Raw genomic sequence first — 24,610 nt, forward strand, 5'->3', positions numbered from 1 at the left:
GACTGCAGCAATGTGAGATGAAGAACATAGTACAGTTTTGTACCTACCATAAATGTAGATGTTCAAAGATCCACATTGCTGCAGTCCAATTTACCCTCCCTCCTTCCCCTCTGTAGTTGGAGGCGGTTGTGTGGGTTGGGTTGTCAATCTGGTGTATATTGTATATATTGTACATATTTTTAGTGCAAGGGTGGTTGGTTGGTTGTTTGCTGTCTTTTGGTTTTGACCTTTCTTTTTAGGGTCTTCTGACATCTGGGGCAAGAAAAGACTGAGGATATGACGTCGGTCATGCGCATTTGTACCCTGACGTCCTGATGTCAGTCAAATGCGCCTTGACCGACGTCAGCCTTATACTTTGATATTCGGGCCGACCGAGGACAGCGGACTACCCAAGTGTAAGGACTGCAGCAATGTGGATCTTCGAACATCTACATTTATGGTAGGTACAAAACTGTACTTTTTACCCACTGTTAGTAGCACATGGATAGTCTCTGATGCTTCGTGCTTTGCCACCAACCTGGAAGTGTGGGTATCTTTGATGAATATCGATACTCCCCCCTCCTTTTGTGGTTCGGTCCAAGTTTTGGGGCCGAAAAGGATGGTATGAGGTATAACCTGGTAGTGCTGGGGTGCTCTCGGGAGCCCTGAACCAGGTTTCTGTTACTGCACAGATATCGATGTTCTCCATGCTAATGAGAGATTCGAGTGCGTGCATCTTGAGGTTTAGACTTCTGGCGTTGAGTAGCATTACTCTTAGTTTCTTATCCCTTGTGATACCTATGGAGGTGGGTTTGTCTTTTGAGCCTTGCCTAAAAAAGACACTATGGGGGTAGCAAGAGCCTTTGCCAATATCCGAAAGCCCAGGGGTGACAGGTGCAAGCCGTCCCTAGCGAAGCATCGTGGCTTGTCGAGCATATCATCCCAAGCTGACAAGCATTGGATCCCCTTTGAATGACACCAATACTTAAGCCAATTGTTGAAATTGATCATTTTGTCTTCATATTGTGGCATCATTCTTGGTGAGGGTAAGATGCTACTCAAGGTCAGGGTCATACCGGCCTGGGCTACATGCTCAGAGAGCTCCTTTATGTCTCTTTTCATGTAGTCCAGGGAGGTACGTCTCAGGTCATTCACACCAGCATGGACAATGACTGAGTCATATTTGTACTTGCCTTGGAGTGACCTGAGTGCTTGTGTTATGTGGTGGATTCTAGCGCCCGACAGGCTGCTCACTGTGACCCTTTCCTTGTTCAGCCTGGTGAGTGGGACGTCAGTGTGCCTGACGATAGTCACCTATTACAAGTGTATCAGGTGTGTTGTTTAGTCTTAAGGGCTGTGACTGTTCGGCACACTGGCTTTGTGAGATATGTGTTGCATGTGTTTTGTTTTGGGGTAGCGGTTGCTTGGGTGTCTGCTTTGGAGGTGTCTGCTGCTTAGGCAGATCTTTATTTAGAGCCTCCGAGTATGTTTTTGTGTGATTATGTGTTTGGTTTGCTGTCGTGGTAGGTCTATGTGAGACTGGAATTGTAGCAAGTGTGGTTTCCTTCTCCTCCTGACTGGTTATGCCAGTACTGAGTTGAGAGAGCTTAGCCTCCAGTTTGGCTATATGGTTGCATCTCTCACGTGTGTTGGAATTTGTTGGGTGGAGGAGAGGGTTGTCTGTGTACATGAGGCAGTTGTAACATTGCCTCAAGATTCCCAGATTCACCAGCTGGACCGGAGAGGAGATTGACAACTGACCTTTGGACATGCTAGAATAATAGTGGTAATTCCTTAATAATTGAAAACAAGGGCCAGTGGGGAGTGAGGGTGTAGTGCTTTTAATTTTTAGTGCTTTAGCGCGCAAGTGCCAGGTAACTTAAGTGCAATGTGTTACAAGTAACTTAAATGCAAAAACGACAAACAGTAACTTTCTTTCAAGTGAAACAAGGAAATAAGTACAGTCCAAAGGTATTACGTAATGTTTAGGCAGCAGCATTTATGTAGACGTAACATAAAGGAGGGGGATAAAAGGAAACATAAACCACTATGTAGTGCACGAGTTTCAGCATGTACATGCCAAACACAAGCCCAGTACAAGACTTGGGTGTCCCCTCGGTGGAAAAATCCCCAGAGGGAATACCTTAAGTCCATAGCTGCCTTACTCGTAGAGTGGGATTTCTCAGGCATCATATGGCCAAGGCTCAAGTCGCTGAGGATCAGAGCACCTCCTCAAGAAATAGTTTCTGAGATGCATCAACAGTGATGTCATTTTGGAATGATTTCAGCATTTTTGAGTCAGTGCAATCCTGGAATTGGTATAGCTAGATTCTGGGATGGGTTCTTACCATGTCTTCTTTTGGGGTGGGGGGGGATCACAGTTCAGTGGTTGACATCGACAGCTTCTACTCTGCTTCCACGAACATCAAACTAAGTCAGTTCATTGACATTATTTAGGTACGTTTTAGCATGTCATTGTAGAACCACAACAAACCACTCATGGGTAATGCTCGGTTTACCACTGATTAACTTTGTTGGTCATTCATGCTTCACCATCATAATCAAGACATGACAATTGTTAGTAAATATAATATTACCCATACTCATTTATTATTGCTAAAATCACTGGTAGAGACAACAGTCTGATGCACTAATGCATTTTGGTACTTTTCCGTTAAACTCCTTCCACGTCTTTGCGCTGCTGTGTTTCGGCGCTATTTTATCATTCATGCAGGACTGACAAATGTGATGTGAAAGCAGTCATTTTCATTAGGTAAGGTTACCATTTTTTTTGGTTTTTATTTCATTTGGCAGGCAGGCAGTACTGCAGAGACGACTGTCCTGTGTGATGCTGCATGATTGCAGTTTTTACAATGTGGAAAACGACTCCTTTCGTTTGCATGTGAGGGCTGACTGAATAAACCAGGGATTGTGAGCTTTGGCAAGACCTTTTTTTTTTTATGGGTATTGTACTGCAGTACAACTCTGAGGACTTTTTCAGAGCACCTAGCATAGCTGAAAGCATACAGCTGCAATGTGATGTGTTCTTTATAAAGTTTGCAGTAGTTGATTTGACAGCAGTACACATTAATCCTGAGAATACATGGTAAACATCACCCGATCCAGGCATATCCAGTAAGTAGTATGAATACTTTCACCTTCTCTCCTAATGGTATTCCCCTACATTAACCTTCTTCTACAGTGAGACGTGATTCTCTCTCAAGTATAATATTGAAAAAGGTAACTAGCTTCTGTCCGAAACACTGTGTAAAAAAAAAAAAACCTCTCGCAACTGGTAGGGGTTTAACGGTGGACTGCAGCTATTTCTGCAATGACCACATTCCTACTTGGCAGCAGCAGGAGTTATGTGCTGTTTGGTATTCAGATTTTATTCCAGTTTGATATCCAGACTTTAAGCTGGATGATCCTACTTTATAAAGTCCTTTGTTTCTGTTTTCAGTGTCTGCAAGTTGAGAGGTACAGTCTGAGCTAAAATCACTAACCTGTCCTCCTGGAGTTTTTGGCTAACATTTGCTTCCAGTTCAACATCTGCTTTATACCACTGACTGTTCCCAAGACTATTTGGCAGCAGATGTTTTTGTCATCTGTGCTACTTTGCTTGTACCCTCTGCTGTTATCTATGGCTTCTTAATAGGGTATATATTTAGACTGATCCTTTTTTTCTTCCATTCTATACTTGCAATGTCATGCTTCTTGTATCGGACTTTGACCTACACTTTTAACACAGAACCCTAATATTCCAATGATGTAGTACACGTATGTAAAAACATGGTACTGCCCCATGCCACTCATGATAGTTTTAGGCATAATACATTAACATTCATAAACAGAAATAAATACATGCATACAGCTTCACATTCTGAGTTTTATCTTCCTAAAGCTCAGGAACAGTTATTTTGTCCATTAAAGACAATTTTTTGCCCATACAGGTCTTAGATATAATTCATCTGGCTATATGAAAACAATTTTTCATATTGCTGCATTCAAAAAACAACTCCTATAGCAGCATCCATCATGAGTCTTCTGTGATGGTTCTGGAGTGGATGCAGATAATGTCTTGTCTCTATGCTATACACCCCTGTAAACACATCGGTATCACCTTCTGGGATAGACATTTGTGCTAACTCACTTCTCCTTTATTTGCATCCTGTACTTTGCACATATTTTGTTTCATGCTCCTATCTTGCACCAGAAGTTAGCCATTCAGTTCCTTTTTTCCCCCACTCGTATCAGTTATGTATCGTCTTTCTTATGGTACCCTATACTTTTACCTTTGTTTCATCCACTGCATATCAAATTTTTGTGATTTTTTTTTTTTTTTTTTTTTATACCAATGACTTTTTATTTTTTAAAGAAACCTAACATACATTTAGTTAACAGCATATTCTGTGACATTTTATTTCAATTCTAATGTGCCTTGGCTGCTCTTTCCATAGATACTGCAATATTTAATACTTGGCCAAGTGTCGGCTCTTCCTTGGAGAACAGTCTCTCTTAGACGTCTTTACAAAAATGTATCCCCCACATATATATCTCTGTACATCTGCCAGCTCTGCTAAAATATGCTGGTGTTCAGCTAGCCTGTGAGCTCTGCAGTAAAACTCCAGATTGCTTTCTTGTTTTATTTAATTCCTTTTATAGAGCCCAGAATATTTCGTATATCACAAGGTTTTGCATTCAAATGCTTCTTTAAAGTCGTACCTAACCCTTTGAATGTTTTTCAGATTTTTTGCTAGCAATACCAAACTGCACAAGAGTTGGTTCTTTTTTTCCAGTACATGTTGCAATACTGGTACTGTTTTGCTCTTTGTAATGTTATTATAAACTTGATATTAAATGTAAGTTACTGAGTCGTCTATGCAAATAGAAGTATTGGCATTAGTATGCCTTATGTACTCGAGCATTTTAAAACGATGCCCTCCATGTTCAGCCCTTTGCATTATCCTTTCTAGATAAATGTTTATTATCGTTTCAAAACAGCCACACATACGTTTATTATGTTAAATGCTCTCCCATTCTATTGCATTTTACTGCAATTCAACATTTGATCAGTAGTGTGCACCTCCTTTTAAATGTCAATTTCCCAAAACCGTAAGTTTAGAGAGAAATATCTTCTGTTGGAATGTTGTCAGTTAATGCAGTGCCTATTAGAGTACTTGCAAGAGAAAAGAAATCCTAGACATAATGAACTGAATCCTCCCATTTTTTCCTTCGATATGGGAGCACCAGTGATTGGCACACCCCTGGCTGACATTACAAATGCTTTATGTCAACTGCTTGCCTCATGAATAGAAACATGTTGTTCACACTCCAAAGATATAGACTCCAAGAAATGGTCTGTCTAGGCCCGTTTCAATCTTAGGATGTATCACAAAGATTTTTGAGAAATGTACCACTGGCAGCTGCTCAGAGTATGGTATAGTCATATACTTATAGCATAGAATTAGAATTGGCTATGGAATACAGACCATGGCTTGTAGTGTTAGAAATACTATATTTATAAATATGGAGAAAAATGAATGTTCTCAGCAACAATGTTTGTTGACCTACTTGGGTCATTTCAATCAATTTATCACAGGCATTTTCTAACAGGATCACTGGAGTATGGTCTGGAGAATGGTTCCTGCAAGTGGGTTAGAATCTCACTGAAGGACCGTAGGCAGCCCATCTCCGTTCGGGGAATATTGACTATGGTCATCTTTTTCATCTTGATTAATGACATCTGTTGATTATGGAAACTGCAAATAATGACACAGTTATGCTGACAGAAGATGAAAGTAAAGTTAAAGTCCTGAAAAGTCTCCAAGGTAACTTTCTGTACATTTGATCATGATTTTATTAATTCCTCTGCAAGACAAAAAGTTAATGCAGGCATATCATCTAAACATTAAAAGACTCTGCGACACCTGATACTAAGGTGTTCCAACACAAATATATAGGGTTGAGGCTTTTTATCACAACCATTCATTCAAAATATTGCATTCAGAAACAACTGCAGGGAAAGTACTCAGTGAAATAAAAAAAATGCTAATAGCAAAGGAAAGGGTACGATATGATTAAATGTATTCATAGCTATGCTTGTATTTTCTTCTAAATCTTACAATATAATCCTCTGGTGACGCACATTTATTCCCTACTGCTCTCTCTCAGGTTTGCCATTGAATATCTGTGTTTGAGTTGGGAGCGCATCATTCCCAAACGAAAATGAAATCCAGATGACATTCTCAGACTTAGTTCTTTTAAATACCCCCAGGCCTAACTTACTGCAGTTACATCACTGTCCACTTTTGCCTCAAAACTGACTTATTGCACATCACTTATTCCAAACAGGTACTAAGGTGCTGTCACATTTCTGTAGCCCGCATTCATCCTGGCTTTAAGAGAAGGGCATTCACTAAGGTTCCTACAGTAAGCTGGGATAGTACATCTGTTTATATAAGAAATGAGCACAATTTGTTCATATTCAGCAAAAGATTAAAAGAACACTGAGATGAGACCAAGTTTCAGTGCTATAAAGAAAGATGACGGCAGGTTAAATGTTATTACTGCTATGTCATATGACCAAGGGCACTAAGTATATGATGTGAAGGAACTTTAGTGTGAATTTATTTAATGCTGTCTAGTTAGTTTTGTAGATATGCTTTACATGTCAGTTGTACCATGTTCCATTTTAGTTGATGTAGCTATTAGACTTTCTAGGAATTGTTTAATACTTTTTAAATGTATATCATAATTATTAGATATTATAACACCAATAAGGAAGCTGTTGGTCATGATTTCAGTTAGTTTTCGTTTCAGAGCTAAATAAGATCATTAAAATATAGGACATATTCATAAAGAAGTGTCTGCCTCAGTTTCTCAGTGTCCCTTGGGTAGTGACTCTTAATTTTTAGTGATGATCAACATGGAGGTACAAGGTCAAGACATTTTAGAGAAGCACAAATGACATCAGAATTAGAAAAAAGCTGACAATAACTCGTGGCTGTTAAAATGTAATGCTTCTTTCTTTTTGTAAACAGTTACTGTAGAATTAGATCATAATCCATTGCATAATATTTTAAGATATAATAATAAAACACTCATTGACTTGGATTATAGCACCAATAACCAATAACATCATTTTGACATTGAAAAATAAGGGTTTTAGAAATGCACTTGCAAAGCACACAAAATGTTAAACTTTCAAAAAATGTATTTATTTTGTTTATTTTCAACTTATGTGATTCTATTGGTGAGGGAGACATTAACAATTCATTGGAAGCAAAAGAAGTCGATTGGCAGTTTTTAGTGCTGATAGGATGCCAGACTAAATGAAATGATAAATATTAAACGTTTACTTAAATATTCATAGATTGCTATTAACACCAAGCATCATTGATCTTACTAATTAAAAAATCTATATATATAATATATATATATATATATATATATATATATATATATATATATATATATATATATATATATATATATATACACACACACTCTTACATATATATGTTTAAAAAAGTTCACTGATGCTGTTCAGATCCATGCATAAGCTCTCGGCTCGATGATTCTGTGATTGTAGAGAGGGAGTGAGGACATGAAACACAGTATAAAGTGGACAAAAATTATTTTTAAATATGAAAAATCAAGCTCAACTCTGCTTTTATATCACTCATTGAAAACAACAAATGGTACTATCACAGGGCCGAGGAGCCACTCTTAAGCCAAATTTGACTTGTACATGTTCTACAGCAGTGAAGTGACCAATGGCTAGTTCCTTGTTCCATGCCATTGTTTACAGTGCGTGATACTGCGAGTTACATAGGTAAAGTATTATTTGTAATATTTCGGGCAGGTATAAGGCATTGAGTTTTCATTGGCTTGCAGCTCATGAGCCCCTCACTTCTAACGCCATGCCCTTTGCACAGTAATAAATGGTGGGCTAAAGGCTTTTTCACATCTAAATCTTTAAAATTTTAAGAATTGTCTCTGGAGAAGATGTACCCTAACCTTCAGTGTGGTGGAATGCTATGTCCATAGGTACTAACCTTTTGGCAAAGGAGATCATTGAGAAGCTGAATGGCATTGACCAATATGGGTGGGACACTAAGAATAGCCCCCATTTAGTATATATTCTCTACATATCCTCTTTGAACATTTGTGATCATCCAGCCAGTCGTTCAAACTGTTTTTCATGGTGACTAGGGAAGCACTCTGCTTGGTAGTTAAGGACAGCCTATTCCACAAATGGGGGGAAGGGGGTATTTTGGTTTAGGTATCTGTTTATGTAATGGTTTAGATTTTGGTCTCTAAATCTGATGTTTGCTTTACTACTGTGTTTTTGTAAGTGAAGGAGTTTGAGTGCTAGGTCAGTCATTGCATGGAGAGGTGAATAGGGCTTATCCCCTTTGGTTTAAGAATGCTATTCAGTAGAGTAATAGTACTTTTAATCCAGAGTAGCTTACACTTTTGAGACCCAAAATTTTTATGGCAAGGAAACATTGAGGTCTGTTAAGTTGGTTCAGGTGCTTAGCAAAGTACCACCCAAGGGGTACGTTATAGTCAGTAATGTGCCTAATAATGGGTGTATTAAGTGGAAATGTAACATCTTTGGACATTGTGAAGATATCACTAAGGATAAATTTGTGCAAGGTGGAAAGATTTTCTAACCAGCACAGAGATATGTTTAAAAGGGAGTTTGTTATTAACATACATCCCTTACCACCGTTTAAAAAAAAAAACTGAAACTTATATGTATGACAAAAACTAGTGATGCACAATTTACTCCTTTTGTCAGTAATTAGTTATCTTTGCATAGGTTATAAGTATTGATTCCTTTTTCTGAAGTTAGGATTGTGCACTTACTAACACTGAAAATAACCATATTGAGTACTGATCATTTATATAAGGAGTCCAATAGTGTTGTAATAATGCGTGTTCTTCTATATCGGTTATCAATGACGTAGCTTTGGTGACGTCATTGAACTTATTTATCGAGATTTTCTGTTTTGTTGCACTGAGATCATAAAAATATTAAGTAATAATGAACCAGAGACTGTGTCTTGAGGGACGTTTTGTTGCCTAGCTGTTCCCTGTTCTCACCCTGTACCTCCCATTAGTTAACAAGGTCTTTATAAATTACCTTATACATCTATTTGTATTATTAATGCACATCTTATTATGAATTGCATGCTGCTCCTCACTGAAACTCTCTTGATGGGTCAAGGTAATTGATTTCAAAATGTAGTACTTAGTCTGTTAACATCAATCAAATCGTGACGGACTTGCAGACGGTTTGCAGTGTGTGATCTGTTAACTGTGAATCCAGGCTGTGTAATAGCATTGTTCAAAAGACCTCCCTCAAGCAGTTTTCCTAAGATAACTCACTTTTATGCTCTTCCCAGTGTAGCTGCCAGGCTAATCAGTCAGTATTGCCCATCTCATGCTACCTGCACCATACTGGCATCCTTCCACTCTTCTGTAACATACTCTGTCATGCAGTGGCCATGAAGACATTTTAGATGTGGAATTAGGGTATCTCCAGGTTTTTTGAAAAAAAGAAGCCATTCAAGTTATCTGGCCCTACTTCTGAGTATGCTCTGGTTTTCTTTAATGTCTCTTCTACTTCCTTCTTTCAAATACCTGTGCAATTATTTGAGGGCATAGGATTAAAACCAGTTCCATAGATGTATCATGTGACCAGTTCCATATATGTATCATGTGACCAGTTCCATAGATGTATCACGTGACCAGTTCCATAGATGTATCACGTGACCAGTTCCATAGATGTATCATGTGACCAGTTCCATAGATGTATCATGTGACCAGTTTCATAGATGCATCATGTGAAATCTGGGGAATGTTGATTGATACAAATAAATACAGCTTCTTCTCCACAGCTGCTGATGGATTTCAATGTGTGAAAGACGTCACACCCTAGAATGCAGAGAGTCTTATTACTGCAATGGGACCATGTTTCTCTAATTACACACATGCTGATGCCTTTGAAGATAAGGAAGGCCACAAGTTCAGATATTTTGAGGTTTAGGCCTTTGCTATTCAGCAGTTCTACCGCCATATTATCCAGATGGGAGTTTGCTAAGTTGGACTATGGAGGTAGATAAAGTTTTGGGCAACACACAAAAAACAAGGAGATAAATATGCCTGACCATGCTTACAAAGTAAGTGGTTGTATTGAGTATTTCATCATATGTACAATCATAATGGATTCCCCTAGAATGACTTCAGTCCTATCCTTGAAGATGGACATTAGTCTTAGCCATGTTGTACTGCTACTCTGAGCCAGGGACTTTTCCTTTTCAAAGGTATGAGAAGAGAGATCAAGAAAGCCTTTGTTTTTCCTCCCAGGGTGGAGCACTTAAGGTTATTCAATTCCACATAGGTACATAGGTAGGTACTAGGCTATCTGCCGGAAGGCATTTCTAAGCCTAGCCAGAATGTGTTGGCTTTCGCTGCCCCCTTAGATTAGTTCCCTGTGCCTCTGTCCACCAGAGCCACTGAAGTAATCTCCTGGGTAAACTTGCTGTTTCCCATCCATTCATCAAGGTTTCTCAGAGTGTTAGTGAGGACCTCTGCCTAGTGTGGATTGGAATCTTTTTCCAAAGCATGGGAAGTCTCTGGGACAGGAATCTCTCCCTCCAGCATGTCCTATGTGTTGTTGTGGTAAGGTTTAGATCCCTAGAGTGTGTGGCTCGAGGGGATAAGGTTTTCATTAGGTGGAGCATGTCCATCAATTCTGGGTTGGACATGGCCTTGTATGTCAGGCAGAGATCACCTCTGAGTAGGCGGTATGCAACCGAGTACAGCTGGAATTTCTTCAGTCGAGCTGCATAGGGCATCTGTTTGAGGCCAGTGATCCTCTTGGTGAGGTACTTCTGTGGTCTTTCCAGCTGTTGCAGGTGTCTTGTAAGGTACATCCCAAATGGGGCGTTATACTCTATGATGGGTCTGATGAGTAGAGGGGCCCAAATAAATGGTGGTTACTCTGTCTCAGGCAGTGCAGGGACCACAATTGGATCTGTCACTGTATTCTTTGCCAGCCTGATGTGTTGTCAATGATGAAGACATTTCTGGGATATCTGGAGGCTTAAGGGGTATTAATAGTACAACCTTGTAGAACAGATAACTCCCAGTAACAGCAGACATGGGTAATGGTAGTGTTTGTGCTATGTTGCTGAAATGAGCTAGAAAGATGCCCAAGAAGCCTTGTAGGCTTTGGCAAATATTTATTTAATATCAAAGCATATGCAGGAGTAATGTTTTTATGTGGTAAACTAGTGCTGTTGTGTTACTGTTTACTGACCGTGCATAGTGTGGAGAGCCTAGCCTCCATTTTAGATAAATAAGGAACATGTCTCACTGTGGGAATATTGTGCGTTATAAATAGGAGGTTGTCTTGTGAAGTAGTTGCTAAACTGTCTCTCAAACTCAAATGCTAGTCGGCTGGATAAGGATGAGACAAAAGAAGGCTTTGAACTCCATGACATTGTTTTCTTCTAAACTAGTAATTGCACAAATAATTTCTAATATATAGATTTTTTTTTCTTTCAGCTTTTCCCGGTTAGGGGTCGCCACAGCGAAACTCTGGTCCACTAATGATTGGCAGTCTATTTTTATGGTGCTGAGGTGCCAGCCTGACACCCAACCTTCAATGAAGGCACGCCCATTCACGCATGTCTTTCAAACGCCACTCAACCTCAGGGAGGACATGCAGACTCCACACAGAAGGCGCTCCAACTGAGAATCGAATGGGAGAACCTCTTGCTGTGAGGAGACAACGCTACCGCTGCACCACGTATAGATCTAAAATAATTTGAAAACAGTGATGGCTGAACATACGCAATGTATAACTAGCCTTGTTACAGTGCTAAGGGGAATCAACTTTGAGTGAGATTTTGTTGCACATTTAGTTGTCTGTGGGTACTCACTATTCTGGCACTATGCAATACAGTGGAAGGGTAAATGGATTTAATTAGTTTAAGGGGCATGCTTCTACAAAAGGATACTTTTCTACTTGGTAACAATAGTCAATGAAAGAAGTCATATGCTATGTGGTCAATTTACCATAACATAGGTTCATAGGTAGGTACTAGGCTATCGGCCCTAGGGCCTATATAAGCCTAGCCAAAGGTACCCTGGCTTTCGCCACCCAAGAAAATTATTTTCCTGTGCCACTGTCTAGCAGAGCCACAGAAGTGATCCCCGGGGTGAATTTCCTATCTCCCATCCAATCATCAAGATTTTTCTTGAGAGCTAATGAGGAGCTTTGTTTGATATAGATAGGTAGTTTGTTCCAGAGTATGGGAAGTCTCTGGGACAGGAATCTATCCCTCCAGCATATTCTGTTTATTGTGGTGACAAGGTTTAGGTCCTTAGAAGCATGTAGCTCATAGGGATTGGGATTTCTTTAAGTGGAGCATGTCTAAAACCTCTGGGTTTGACATAGCTTTGTGTGTTAGGCAGAGATTGCCTCTGAGTAGGCGATATGCAACAGAGTAAAGCTGCAATTTTTTGAGACTGTCTGCATAGGGCATCTCTTTGAGGCCGGTAATCCTCTTTGTGAGGTATTTCTGTGGCCTTTCCAGTTGTTGTAGATGTCTTGTGAGGTACATACCAAAAGGGGCATTGTACTCTATAATGGGTCTAATGAGTGACGAGTAGAGGGGAACAATGTCCTCTTTTTTTTCCTGGATGAGAAACCATTTGTGATGAGGTGTGCCACGTAGAAGGATTTCCTGACTACTGTGGCGATGTGATTATCAAAGGAGAGACTACTGTCCACCTGTGTCCCAAGGTCTCTTATCACACTTTTGGTGTTAAGTAGACTACCACCTATGTGGTAGTTCATGGGTACTGAGTTTTTACCAAAAGGGATGACAATGCACTTTTTGGCATTGAGCTTGAGGCCATGGCTTTGACACCAGGCATCTGTCTCAGCGAGGCCCTTTTGTAGGATGTCCACATCTTTTGGAGTTTTGATTATGGCTCCTAGTTTGCAGCCATCTGTGAACTTCGTTAGCCAGAGACCTTCTGTGTTGGCCTGTACCTCAGAGAAGTAGATACCAAACAGGAGAGGACCCAGGACTGAACCCTGTGGTACTCCACTTGTCACTGGTCTGAAGTTGGATTTGGAGTCTGCTACTTTCACAGTGTGGGTTCTGTCAGTGAGCCAGTTGGCAACCCATCTTGTGACATAGGGATTTATACCTAGTTTAGTGAGTTTATCTATAATTCCAGAGTGGGGGATGGTGTCGAAAGCCTTGGCAAGATCTAGATAGGCTGTATGAACCACCTTACCCTCATCTACGGCTTTGGTGACTGCTTCAAAGAAGTCTATCAGGTTTAGGAGACATGATCTGCCTTTTACAAACCCAAACTGGGTGGGGTCCTGAGTTTGGAGATTACCAATGTCATTGTTTATAAGTTCCATGATGATACATTCCATAGCCTTGCAGACCAGGCTTGTTAGGCTAATGGGGCGGTAGTTTCCGGGGTCTGTGGTGGTTCCCCCTTTGTGGAGTGGGATAACATGTGGGCAACTTGCGAGTCACTAAGTTTAAGAACTTAACAGAAACAAGGTGGGTTGGTGGGCCTTAAGGTCATTATATTGTTATTTAGTCCAGTTATAAAGCATGCCCCACTGCAGGGGCTGTAGGAAGGTAACATCAAATTGTCAAGCTGAGTACTGGCATTGCAACACTGCATTTTGAGTCCAGCACCATCCAGGTGTTGACCGCAGCACTGCAGATGGTCTATGAAAACATCACAGAGCTTCCAATGTGCATAAAGCTGGTGGGTTAAAGTGGGGAAGGTCACTTCTAACATAGTATGTTGCTAGCCCACCCAGTGATGTGAACCTTGGTTCTAGATGATTGTCACTCTTGAAGTGTCACCCTGAACCTGTGTGCAAAAATGGTTAAAGGGGTTGTAGATGGATGGATTGATCTGGTTCCACTTGTACAAAGCCTGATAAACCTGCAAGAGAGGCATCAGAATTAATATTTTAAAGGACGCCAGTGATCTATAAAGATGTGGTTGTGATATCTGCTGGAAAAGTAGTACATTCATATATGGTGAACTGTGGGTTAGTGGTAGAATAAGAGACTGTCCCCTTTAACAAGTACTGCCTTCAGGCAAGATATTAGTGTTTACCTGTTTAAGGCTTGGCTGAGGACAAATTGGCAGAAGATACTGGAATAAAGATCCAGGGGGGTTTGTTTACCTGTATGAATGAGAGAGACACACAGGCCCAAGTGTTTGACTCTGAGGTAGGATGCTGCAAACATATACTGTAAAGCCAATGGAAGTCCTGATAACGGCTTCACTGCCCTGTCATAAGCAAAGGCTGCTTTGAAAAAGACATCCTTTTATTGTTTGTCCACTGCATACATGGATCTGTAAGCACCTGTGTACAATTATCTATGTGGCAGCTAAGCTGATCACTTACATTACACGAGAAATATTTAACTGTTTTCTTTATTTACACAATATTTATCACCATATTTCTTTCCCCATAGGAAAGTTAGACTTTTTTGTTTTGACAAAAAATCAACTATTCTAAGGTAAACTGAAAAAATGATTCTGTTTAAATACATTACCAATAAAAAGTTATAGATTTCTCTGACACTAAGGACTACAGTAATTCAATAATCTTAGTGTTTACAGTTAGACATTTTGGTAAAAAAAAATAAAGACAAATTCTTTAAAAATCTGCTAGTTGCATCTGATATCACGAGTGTTCAGCATTTCCTAAGCAGGTAAATCATACTTACAATCACTCTGTGAAGTGGCCAAGAAAATGTAAATCGACATAAGCATATAAGCTGTGCCAATAATCACAGGTCCAATCGTATGTTCATTATGTCTGACAAGGTTTATAAGGACTTGATTACTTATCAGCAAAACACAGTGATAACACAACATTGCTTCTTAGTACATACCCTAACAGAGCACTACCAGTACTTTGTAAGCCCGTGTTATGGCATTGTCATGGTGTCCTAATGCAACACTATTAGTGGTCTGTAAACCATTGTTTCGCATTGTCATGGAATCCTAACTCAGTGCTATCAGCAGTTTGTAAACCAGTGTTTGGCATTGTCATGTAACCCTAACTCACTGCTATTAGAGGTTTGCAAACCATTGTTTCGCATTGTCATGGAATCCTAACTCTGTGCTATCAGCAGTTTGTAAACCAGTGTTTGGCATTGTCATGTAACCCTAACTCACTGCTATTAGAGGTTTGCAAACCATTGTTTCGCATTGTCATGGAATCCTAACTCAGTGCTATCAGAGGATTGTAAACCAGTGTTTGGCATTGTCATGGAATCCTAAGTTAGTGCTATCAGCAGTTTGCAAACCAGTGTTTGGCATTGTCATGGAATCCTAAGTTAGTGCTAACAGCGGTTTGTAAACCAGTGTTTGGCATCGTCATGGAATCCTAAGTTAGTGCTGTCAGCGGTTTGTAAACCAGTGTTTGGCATTGTCATGGAATCCTAACTCATTGCTATCAGCTTTTTTTAAACCAGTGTTTGGCATTGTCATGGAACCCTAACTCACTGCTATCAGAGGATTGTAAACCAGTGTTTGGCATTGTCATGGAATCCTAAGTTAGTGCTGTCAGCGGTTTGTAAACCAGTATTTGGCATTGTCATGGAATCCTAACTCAGTGCTGTCAGCAATTTATAAACCAGTGTTTGGCATTGTCATGGAACCCTAACCCACTGCTATCAGTGGACTGTACACCAGTATTTGGCATTGTCATGGATTCCTAACTCACTGCTATCAGTGGTCTGTACACCAGTGTTTGGCATTGTCATGGAACCCTAACCCACTGCTATCAGAGGATTGTAAACCAGTGTTTGGCATTGTCATGGAACCCTAACTCACTGCTATCAGAGGATTGTAAACCAGTGTTTGGCATTGTCATGGAACCCTAACTCACTGCTATCAGAGGATTGTAAACCAGTGTTTGGCATTGTCATGGAATCCTAAGTTAGTGCTGTCAGCAGTTTGTAAACCAGTATTTGGCATTGTCATGGAATCCTAACTCAGTGCTGTCAGCAATTTATAAACCAGTGTTTGGTATTGTCATGGAATCCTAACTCACTGCTATCAGTGGTCTGTACACCAGTGTTTGGCATCGTCATGGAACCCTAACTCAGTGCTAACAGTGGTTTGTAAACCAGTATTTGGCATTGTCATGGAATCCTAACTCAGTGCTATCAGAGATTTGTAAACCAGTGTTTGGCATTGTCATGGAACCCTAACCCACTGCTATCAGAGGATTGTAAACCAGTATTTGGTATTGTCATGGAATCCTAACTCAGTGCTACCAGCGGTTTGTAAACCAGTATTTGGCATTGTCATGGAATCCTAACTCAGTGCTGTCAGCAATTTATAAACCAGTGTTTGGTATTGTCATGGAATCCTAACTCACTGCTATCAGTGGTCTGTACACCAGTGTTTGGCATCGTCATGGAACCCTAACTCAGTGCTAACAGTGGTTTGTAAACCAGTATTTGGCATTGTCATGGAATCCTAACTCAGTGCTATCAGAGATTTGTAAACCAGTGTTTGGCATTGTCATGGAACCCTAACCCACTGCTATCAGAGGATTGTAAACCAGTATTTGGTATTGTCATGGAATCCTAACTCAGTGCTACCAGCGGTTTGTAAACCAGTATTTGGCATTGTCATGGAATCCTAACTCAGTGCTATCAGAGATTTGTAAACCAGTGTTTGGCATTGTCATGGAACCCTAACCCACTGCTATTAGAGGATTGTAAACCAGTGTTTGGCATTGTCATGGAATCCTAACTCAGTGCTGTCAGCAATTTATAAACCAGTGTTTGGCATTGTCATGGAATCCTAACTCACTGCTATCAGAGGATTGTAAACCAGTGTTTGGCATTGTCATGGAATCCTAAGTTAGTGCTGTCAGCGGTTTGTAAACCAGTATTTGGCATTGTCATGGAATCCTAACTCAGTGCTGTCAGCAATTTATAAACCAGTGTTTGGTATTGTCATGGAATCCTAACTCACTGCTATCAGTGGTCTGTACACCAGTGTTTGGTATTGTCATGGAACCCTAACTCAGTGCTAACAGTGGTTTGTAAACCAGTATTTGGCATTGTCATGGAATCCTAACTCAGTGCTATCAGAGATTTGTAAACCAGTGTTTGGCATTGTCATGGAACCCTAACCCACTGCTATCAGAGGATTGTAAACCAGTGTTTGGCATTGTCATGGAATCCTAAGTTAGTGCTATCAGCGGTTTGTAAACCAGTGTTTGGCATTGTCATGGAACCCTAACTCACTGCTATCAGCGGTTTGTAAACCAGTGTTTGGCATTGTCATGGAACCCTAACTCACTGCTATCAGATGATTGTAAACCAGTGTTTGGCATCGTCATGGAATCCTAAGTTAGTGCTCTCAGCGGTTTGTAAACCAGTTTTTGGCACTGTCATGGAATCCTAACTCAGTGCTATCAGCGGTTTATAAACCAGTCTTTGGCATTGTCATGGAACCCTAACCCACTGCTATCAGAGGATTGTAAACCAGTGTTTGGCATTGTCATGGAATCCTAAGTTAGTGCTGTCAGCGGTTTGTAAACCAGTATTTGGCATTGTCATGGAATCCTAACTCAGTGCTGTCAGCAATTTATAAACCAGTGTTTGGTATTGTCATGGAATCCTAACTCAGTGCTGTCAGCGGTTTGTAAACCAGTATTTGGCATTGTCATGGAATCCTAACTCACTGCTATCAGTGGTCTGTACACCAGTGTTTGGCATTGTCATGGAACCCTAACTCAGTGCTAACAGCGGTTTGTAAACCAGTGTTTGGCATTGTCATGGAATCCTAACTCAGTGCTACCAGCGGTTTGTAAACCAGTATTTGGCATTGTCATGGAACCCCAACTCAGTGCTATCAGAGATTTGTAAACCAGTGTTTGGCATCGTCATGGAACCCTAACTCAGTGCTATCAGAGGTTTGTAAACCAGTGTTTGAGATTGCAATATTGCAATTTTACGCTAAAGTAATATTACCAGTTTCATATAATGCAACATTTCAGATTGTCATTGCACTTTAATGCAGTACTAGAAGTGATCTCTGTAGCAATATTCAGCTTTGAAACAGTGTAAATGATTAGTTCATTACAGGTACAACACACTGCTACATTTCTTTCTAGTCCTGGGAAATATATTACTATGATATGAATGCTGAATGTAGTCATTCAGCTTCATTTTATTAATTTGCTAATAGGGTAAACATGGAGGCTTAGGAAATGAAACCTTGGACTACAGGATGTACATTGCTAGGAGCTCAAAATTCCTAGATTTGTCTTAAATAGTTTATTTCCATGGTCTGTTGTATAGCATATGATATAATTGCTGTAAGAGATATACCTTGTATTTTTATGTTTGCCTTACACCACTTGAAAATCATTTGGATGACTTAAAAGCACTTGATGGATTGTAGACTACATTCTGCTTCTGTGCATGGTTCCACTTGTGTTTTGTTTTTGATAGTTGCTGTAAGAATTTCCCCATGCTGAGATGACAAGACCAGTTGCTGAACCTAAAAATGATACCAAGCTAGTATTGTTTAGAAGATTAAAAAAGTTTTACTCACATAACATAAAATAGATAAGTATCACGTCTGGTAATACAGAAGATGGGGTATCATTATGTATACTAACTATATTCATTTCCGTATAGGATATTGCTAGCCAAAAGTTTGCCATGCCTTCCCGAATTCGTACAGTCATTGCTGCTGACTTTGACAATGACCAAGAGCTTGAGGTCTTCTTCAATAACATCGCTTACAATGGTGCCTCAGCTAACCGTATATTCAGGTAAGATGTAATCTGATTAGTTGCTTTTTGTATGAATTTGATGTTTATTCCTAGTTCCTCACTGAAAAAAAAAAAAGTCAAAGCAGTGGAACAGTACAGACGACTTCCTTTATAGAAGCCATTAAAGCAGTTACAAAGCCCATTGTTGATTTGCTTGAATTAAGAACTCCTGAGCGCACATGGTAGTGAAATCAGCTTAGCATAAGTCACTATATGATGCCCAGAAGAAACGAATAATGCCTGCTTATTTTACTTGGGTAATTTGTTTGAAATAGTAAAATCTGCTTCAGCAAGCCCCTATTTCTTCAAAACTTGTGCATCCTTGGAGTGGGTCGCACTAAGTAATGGGATGCACGAGCCTTCGACCCCTGTACGGGTAGTGGGCTGGTAATAGAAACCTCAGATAAGTTTGAATGTTTAAATAATGAGAAGTCCGGACAAGAGATTGCATATAAACATTTGCAAGTTGCTGTTTTTCTCATGTGCAAGATTGACATCCAGTGGGTAATAGGTATCTGCCCCTCCCCCACTGTAGTGCGATCTCAGGGTCGGTGTCTATCAGTTGTAGGGATGGGGGGGGGTACAGAGGGGCTCGCCTCACTGCAAAAACAATATTTTACATTTTTTTTCCAATATTTTTGTGAATGTGTTTGATTATTTGAATTTTAAACAGATTTGTTTCAGCGCTTTGTACTTGATGTTTTTGTTTCAATGAGTCGGTACAAATTTCATTATGTTTTCACCTCATAGAAATTTTGAGACCCCTATTGTATTTGAATAAGTCTTATTGCAAATAAGACTTTTTTTATATAAAAGAAGGTATACAGATAGAATTCAAAACAGTGTAGCAAACATAGGTGGTCACATTAATAATTAACTTGAATTATTGCATTAGTATGTGTTACATCTTGTTCAATTCAGTATCCAGAAACAAGGTTTAAGAACAGGTTAGAAGGGAAAACCTCATCCGATTCCTTGTAATACAAGATGTAATACCCTTTACACACAATCCTCAAGATGCAGGATTTTGTGAGGCCTGCAGAGCACAAGAGGTAGCTTAACCTCTGAGCAGACTATTTAATATTTGGCAAAGGCTGTTTTGCCAGGTATTGAACTTTTATTTGAATAAAAGTGAATCATATCCACAGGATGATTTTTTTTTAAGTAATATTTACCAACTATTGTGGCATGAGGCATAACACTATATTAGCATTATTTATTTCTTGGGTATCAGGGAATAGTTAATTCATATGAAGGGCTTCACACTAATTTTATTTTGTTGCTTTCTGTTACCTTATACACATAGTTTTAATGTTTGATATTGGGTATTGTACAAAAGACAAACAACATTGGGGTTTCTTAAAATCCTACATACATAAACAGATTTAAGAATGTTTCTGAATAGAAATTTATTTATGGAGATATTTGCAGGATATCATTTTATTTATAATATATTGATGTATTATTTTTATGCACAGGTAGTGATACAGAATTTTGAACTTTTTCCTGAAAAGATTTATAAGACTGGAGCATTAATTTCATATAAGATGTACACATTCTACAGAGTAATTTTGTTTATATATTACTGAAGCCTTAATTTGTGGGTAGCACTTTAACTTAAGGACTCCCTAAATAGCAGGCTTTGTTGTAATATTTAATCTAGTCAACTTAATATATAGTGGCAGCTTTTCTACTTTATCATAGTTTGAACTATGTCTCTTTCGGAAATGCAGTTATGATTCATCATGTGTTGCATACGGGATATCATGTGACTGTACTCTACATAAATAGTACAATCGTCAAGTCAATGTCCAATTAAGTTGCATATTCAAGAACAATTTGGAATTTTTCATTTACCAGTTTTTCAAAAATACCGTAGTAGGTCATGCTAATGAGAGATATACAGGGATTGCTAGATTTATGTATCCGCTTTAATACTTTATAACAGCTGTATTGCTATGGCATTTTGTTTAAAATATAAAATCTAAACTACTGATGAAATTTTGCATTTTATATCCCAAAGTGTTGACTTTTGAATTAGAATGAAACTGTTGAGTTTAATAGATGCTTTATTACAGTAATGGTTTCATATTCTGACTTTATTATTAATTTAATCTTAAATTTACTAAGTGATTTGAGTTTAAAAAGGTATAAAAATGTTTTACTGTGTGCATTTCCTTCATGAATATGGCATATTAAAATGTCACTGGGTGTTTGAATATGGCTAAATGAAACAGATTGGAGATTGCTTCTTGCCTTTGCTATTTTTTTTTTTTACTACTAGTGTTGTATATAGTATAAATTTCATATCTGTTTTGTTTATAGTATATATTTCATATCTGTTTTGTATATAGTATATATTTCTTATCTGTTTTGTATATAGTATATATTTCAGATCTGTTTTGTTTATAGTATGTTTCATATCTGTTTTGTTTATAGTATATATTCCATGTCTGTTTTGTTTATAGTATATATTTCATGTCTGTTTTGTTTATAGTATATATTTCATATCTGTATTGTATATAGTATATATGTCATATCTGTTTTGTTTATATTATATATTTCATATCTGTTTTGTTTATAGTATGTATCATATCTGTGTTTATAGTATATATTTCGTATCTGTATTTATAGTATATATTTCATTTCTGTTTTGTTTATAGTATATATTTCATATCTGTTTTGTTTATAGTATATATTTCATATCTGTTTTGTTTATAGTATATGTTTCATATCTGTTTTGTTTATAGTATATGTTTCATATCTGTGTTTATAGTATATATTTTATATCTGTTTTGTTTATAGTATATATTTCATATCTGTTTTGTATAGAGTATATATTGCATATCTGTTTTGTACAGAGTATATATTTCATATCTGTTTTGTTTATAGTATATATTTCATATCTGTGTTGTTTATAGTGTATATTTCATATCTGTTTTGCTGAAATTGCATTTTCTTTCTGCTTGTCTGTTGGCTCTTTTACTGAAATGGGGCATTGATTAAGCAAGTCTCAGTTTAAGTACCATAGCCTTTTATTAATGTATCTCTTCTGAACAGGCAGGAGGATTGGACAATGAAGTACTTTTTCAGTCATGATGCAACATAGAATATAAGAAAATAATAGAATTAACAAAAGTTCCTTGATGAATTTCTTAACTAACTCCCTGAGGGCAGGAATACATGTAATTTGCTGAATATTAATAAAATCCAAGTGGGATTCATCAATCAGATTTACTCAAAAGTCTTGATTATGTTTAATAGGCTAAAGTGTTTTTAGTGAGATCACAGAACTGTGGTAGAAAGGAAATATATCCTCGAAAGTTTTTTTTTTTTTTTTTGCTGTATTTCCTTTCTGAACATTGAGCTTCGCCACTCAGTATGTTTGGTCATTCTTACCTGGTCTATTCATGTTCCTAGGGACAACCCAACAAAGAGGGGTGCTGACATCAGCAGGTGTAGGTTTTTACCTTTTTTTTCATAGTTATGGCACAGCTCCACAGATGTGTTGGCTTATTTTCTATATACTGCATATAGTAATGCAACGGGATATTGACATGACCACCTTGCCTAATTGGTGACATTTCTCTGTCCCACTTATGTGCTTACCTGTGTCATCACTACTAACATATGGGAACAGCACACCTGTCCACCACCTTCTTTTCCTCTCCTCACACTCCTGAAAAAAAGGTGAGCAAAGATTGACCTCTCTACTCCTGTCCATGAACACACCTGCTACAATAAGTGACCACCTGCTAAATGAACTCGATTTATTGGGTTGCAGTCAGCAGTTCATTTTTTCTATTTTAACATGACTGGTTGCTTAATGCCAAGCTTGTATAATCAGATAGAGATGCAATAGTGTGGAGGTACAGGGATAGCTTTTCTCCCATCAGAAAGTATTCATATTTGTTTTATTTTATTGCAGAGTTGACTTTCTTTTGTTGAATAGGTTCATAGGTTGGTACTAGGCTATCAGCCCTAGGGCCTATACAAGCCTAGCCATAACAATTCCCTGGCTATTTTTTCCCACACTATTTACTTCCCTGGACCCCTGTCTAGCAGAATCTTTTTTCATCTATTGCTGGACTGAGTTTAAGTGTTTTGAGGAATTACTATCAATCAGGTAAACATGCTACCATTTTATTCTCAAAATGTTAGATGAGATGAAAGATATTCACATGGGCATATTGTGGAAAAGAAATCCAGTAAAGATTCACCATCATAAAAAATGCATATTAAAGTACAAATTTATGATGGCAAGTTTATAATTACACAATGTATATAATAAAGTAACTTTTACTTGCAATTTAGTAAGCACCTTGGATTCATAGCTGCAACATGTTGGTTAACAGATTAAAGGAATCAGTAGTGTTTTTTTTTTTTTTGAGGGGTGTCAAACCGCCTACAACACCCCACTTTGCTATTTAATTACCCTAACTCTCACTCTGTGCTGTTTCAGTGAAAAGGTCAATAGTTGATTTTTAACATAAAATAAACCATTATTTCTCCATGATAAGGCAACAATGGATTTTGTACAATTAAGTAGCTGGAATGTGGGAGTACAGAGATCACATCTGTAAAAAGGTAGGTCAGATTTAAAGATATATTATTTATTACTTAAAGCATATTTTCCTGATGTATAATTTTTATTCTCTGTCATGTTTTGAGAAGTTTATCTGCAAGTTTTTCATAACAGAATTTTTATTTTCAAACTTTCATGAGTCATACTTCTGTACCTTCTGCTAATGCAGTACATTGTAACGTAAATGTAGAATAAATCTGCACTAAAGACATTCAAAAATAAACATTGTGAAACTCCACTTATGGCTACATTACCCATAGCTGGAGCTCTAGCCATGCCGACAAATTCCACACTCATTGACTTTACAGCACACATAGATGGAAGCTAATTTTTTTCTTCAAAAATTAATGGACAGGAAAAAGTATTTGGCTTAAGTTTATTAAAGGGAGTGCTAGCTTTTTGAGAAATGGTAACTCCTCGGATGCTTTATCCTCATTACAAATGCCTAGAATGGGTTTGTATATATTGGCTCTATTCGGAAACTGCAGTTGTTCAAGCCATTTTTCCTTTACTTGGAGTAATTTTCTCTGCAGTTCTGTGAATTGGGGGATGTAGTACATAATGGAGTATAAGCTTTCACTGTGGTATAATCCAGTTCCAGCAAATATCTATTTCAATAATTTTGTCTCATCCAGTTTGCTGGTGGAGGATACAGCCTGAAAACTCATAGTGGTTGATATTAAAACACGCAGATGATGCCATTATGTTGTCCACAGACTACATATAATGAAAAGGCTTGCTTGAAGAATACAACAAATGGAGATAGCTTAGTAAACGTCCCATTACTTAGTGAGGGGACGTTCTAAATTTTAAAGTCTAAAACAGTGAACTCATTATTTTTGCATATTAATGAGTGCAAGAACATGCAGAATTACTGCTGGTTAGAAAGAAAGGAATGTAGCAACTTAATGATGGGTTTCCAGGTTCATCAGTCTGCTTGTCAGAGATATTGCACTCTGTTTACTATCTTAAACATAAAGGCACAGATAAGTAAGTAGCCCTTCAGTTAAGAAATAATGTTCACCACCACCCAGCTTTTACCATAGCAGTGTAATACACTACTCCATCCTTGCTGTCATTTAACGCAAACCTATTGCTTTTATTCAGAGATATTTGCAATCTGGTAGCATTTGATTTAGAATTATCTGCTATTACAAGCAGAC

At 38.3% G+C, this 24,610-nt stretch overlaps 1 protein-coding gene across 2 annotated transcripts in view; it reads left to right on the forward strand.

Moving 5' to 3' along the window:
* Positions 1 to 24,610, forward strand: part of CRTAC1 (cartilage acidic protein 1) — a 2,772,383-nt gene that overhangs the window by 1,548,315 nt on the left and 1,199,458 nt on the right. For both annotated transcript variants that reach the window (XM_044056906.1, XM_044056905.1), the window contains exon 8: positions 18,726 to 18,862. In XM_044056906.1, the coding sequence (XP_043912841.1) occupies positions 18,726 to 18,862 (137 nt within the window). The remainder of the gene's footprint in view (positions 1 to 18,725; positions 18,863 to 24,610) is intronic.

The sequence above is a fragment of the Protopterus annectens genome, chromosome 14.part0 (assembly GCF_019279795.1).
Source record: "Protopterus annectens isolate FY-2018-M chromosome 14.part0, PAN1.0, whole genome shotgun sequence".
NCBI lineage: Eukaryota > Metazoa > Chordata > Ceratodontiformes > Protopteridae > Protopterus > Protopterus annectens.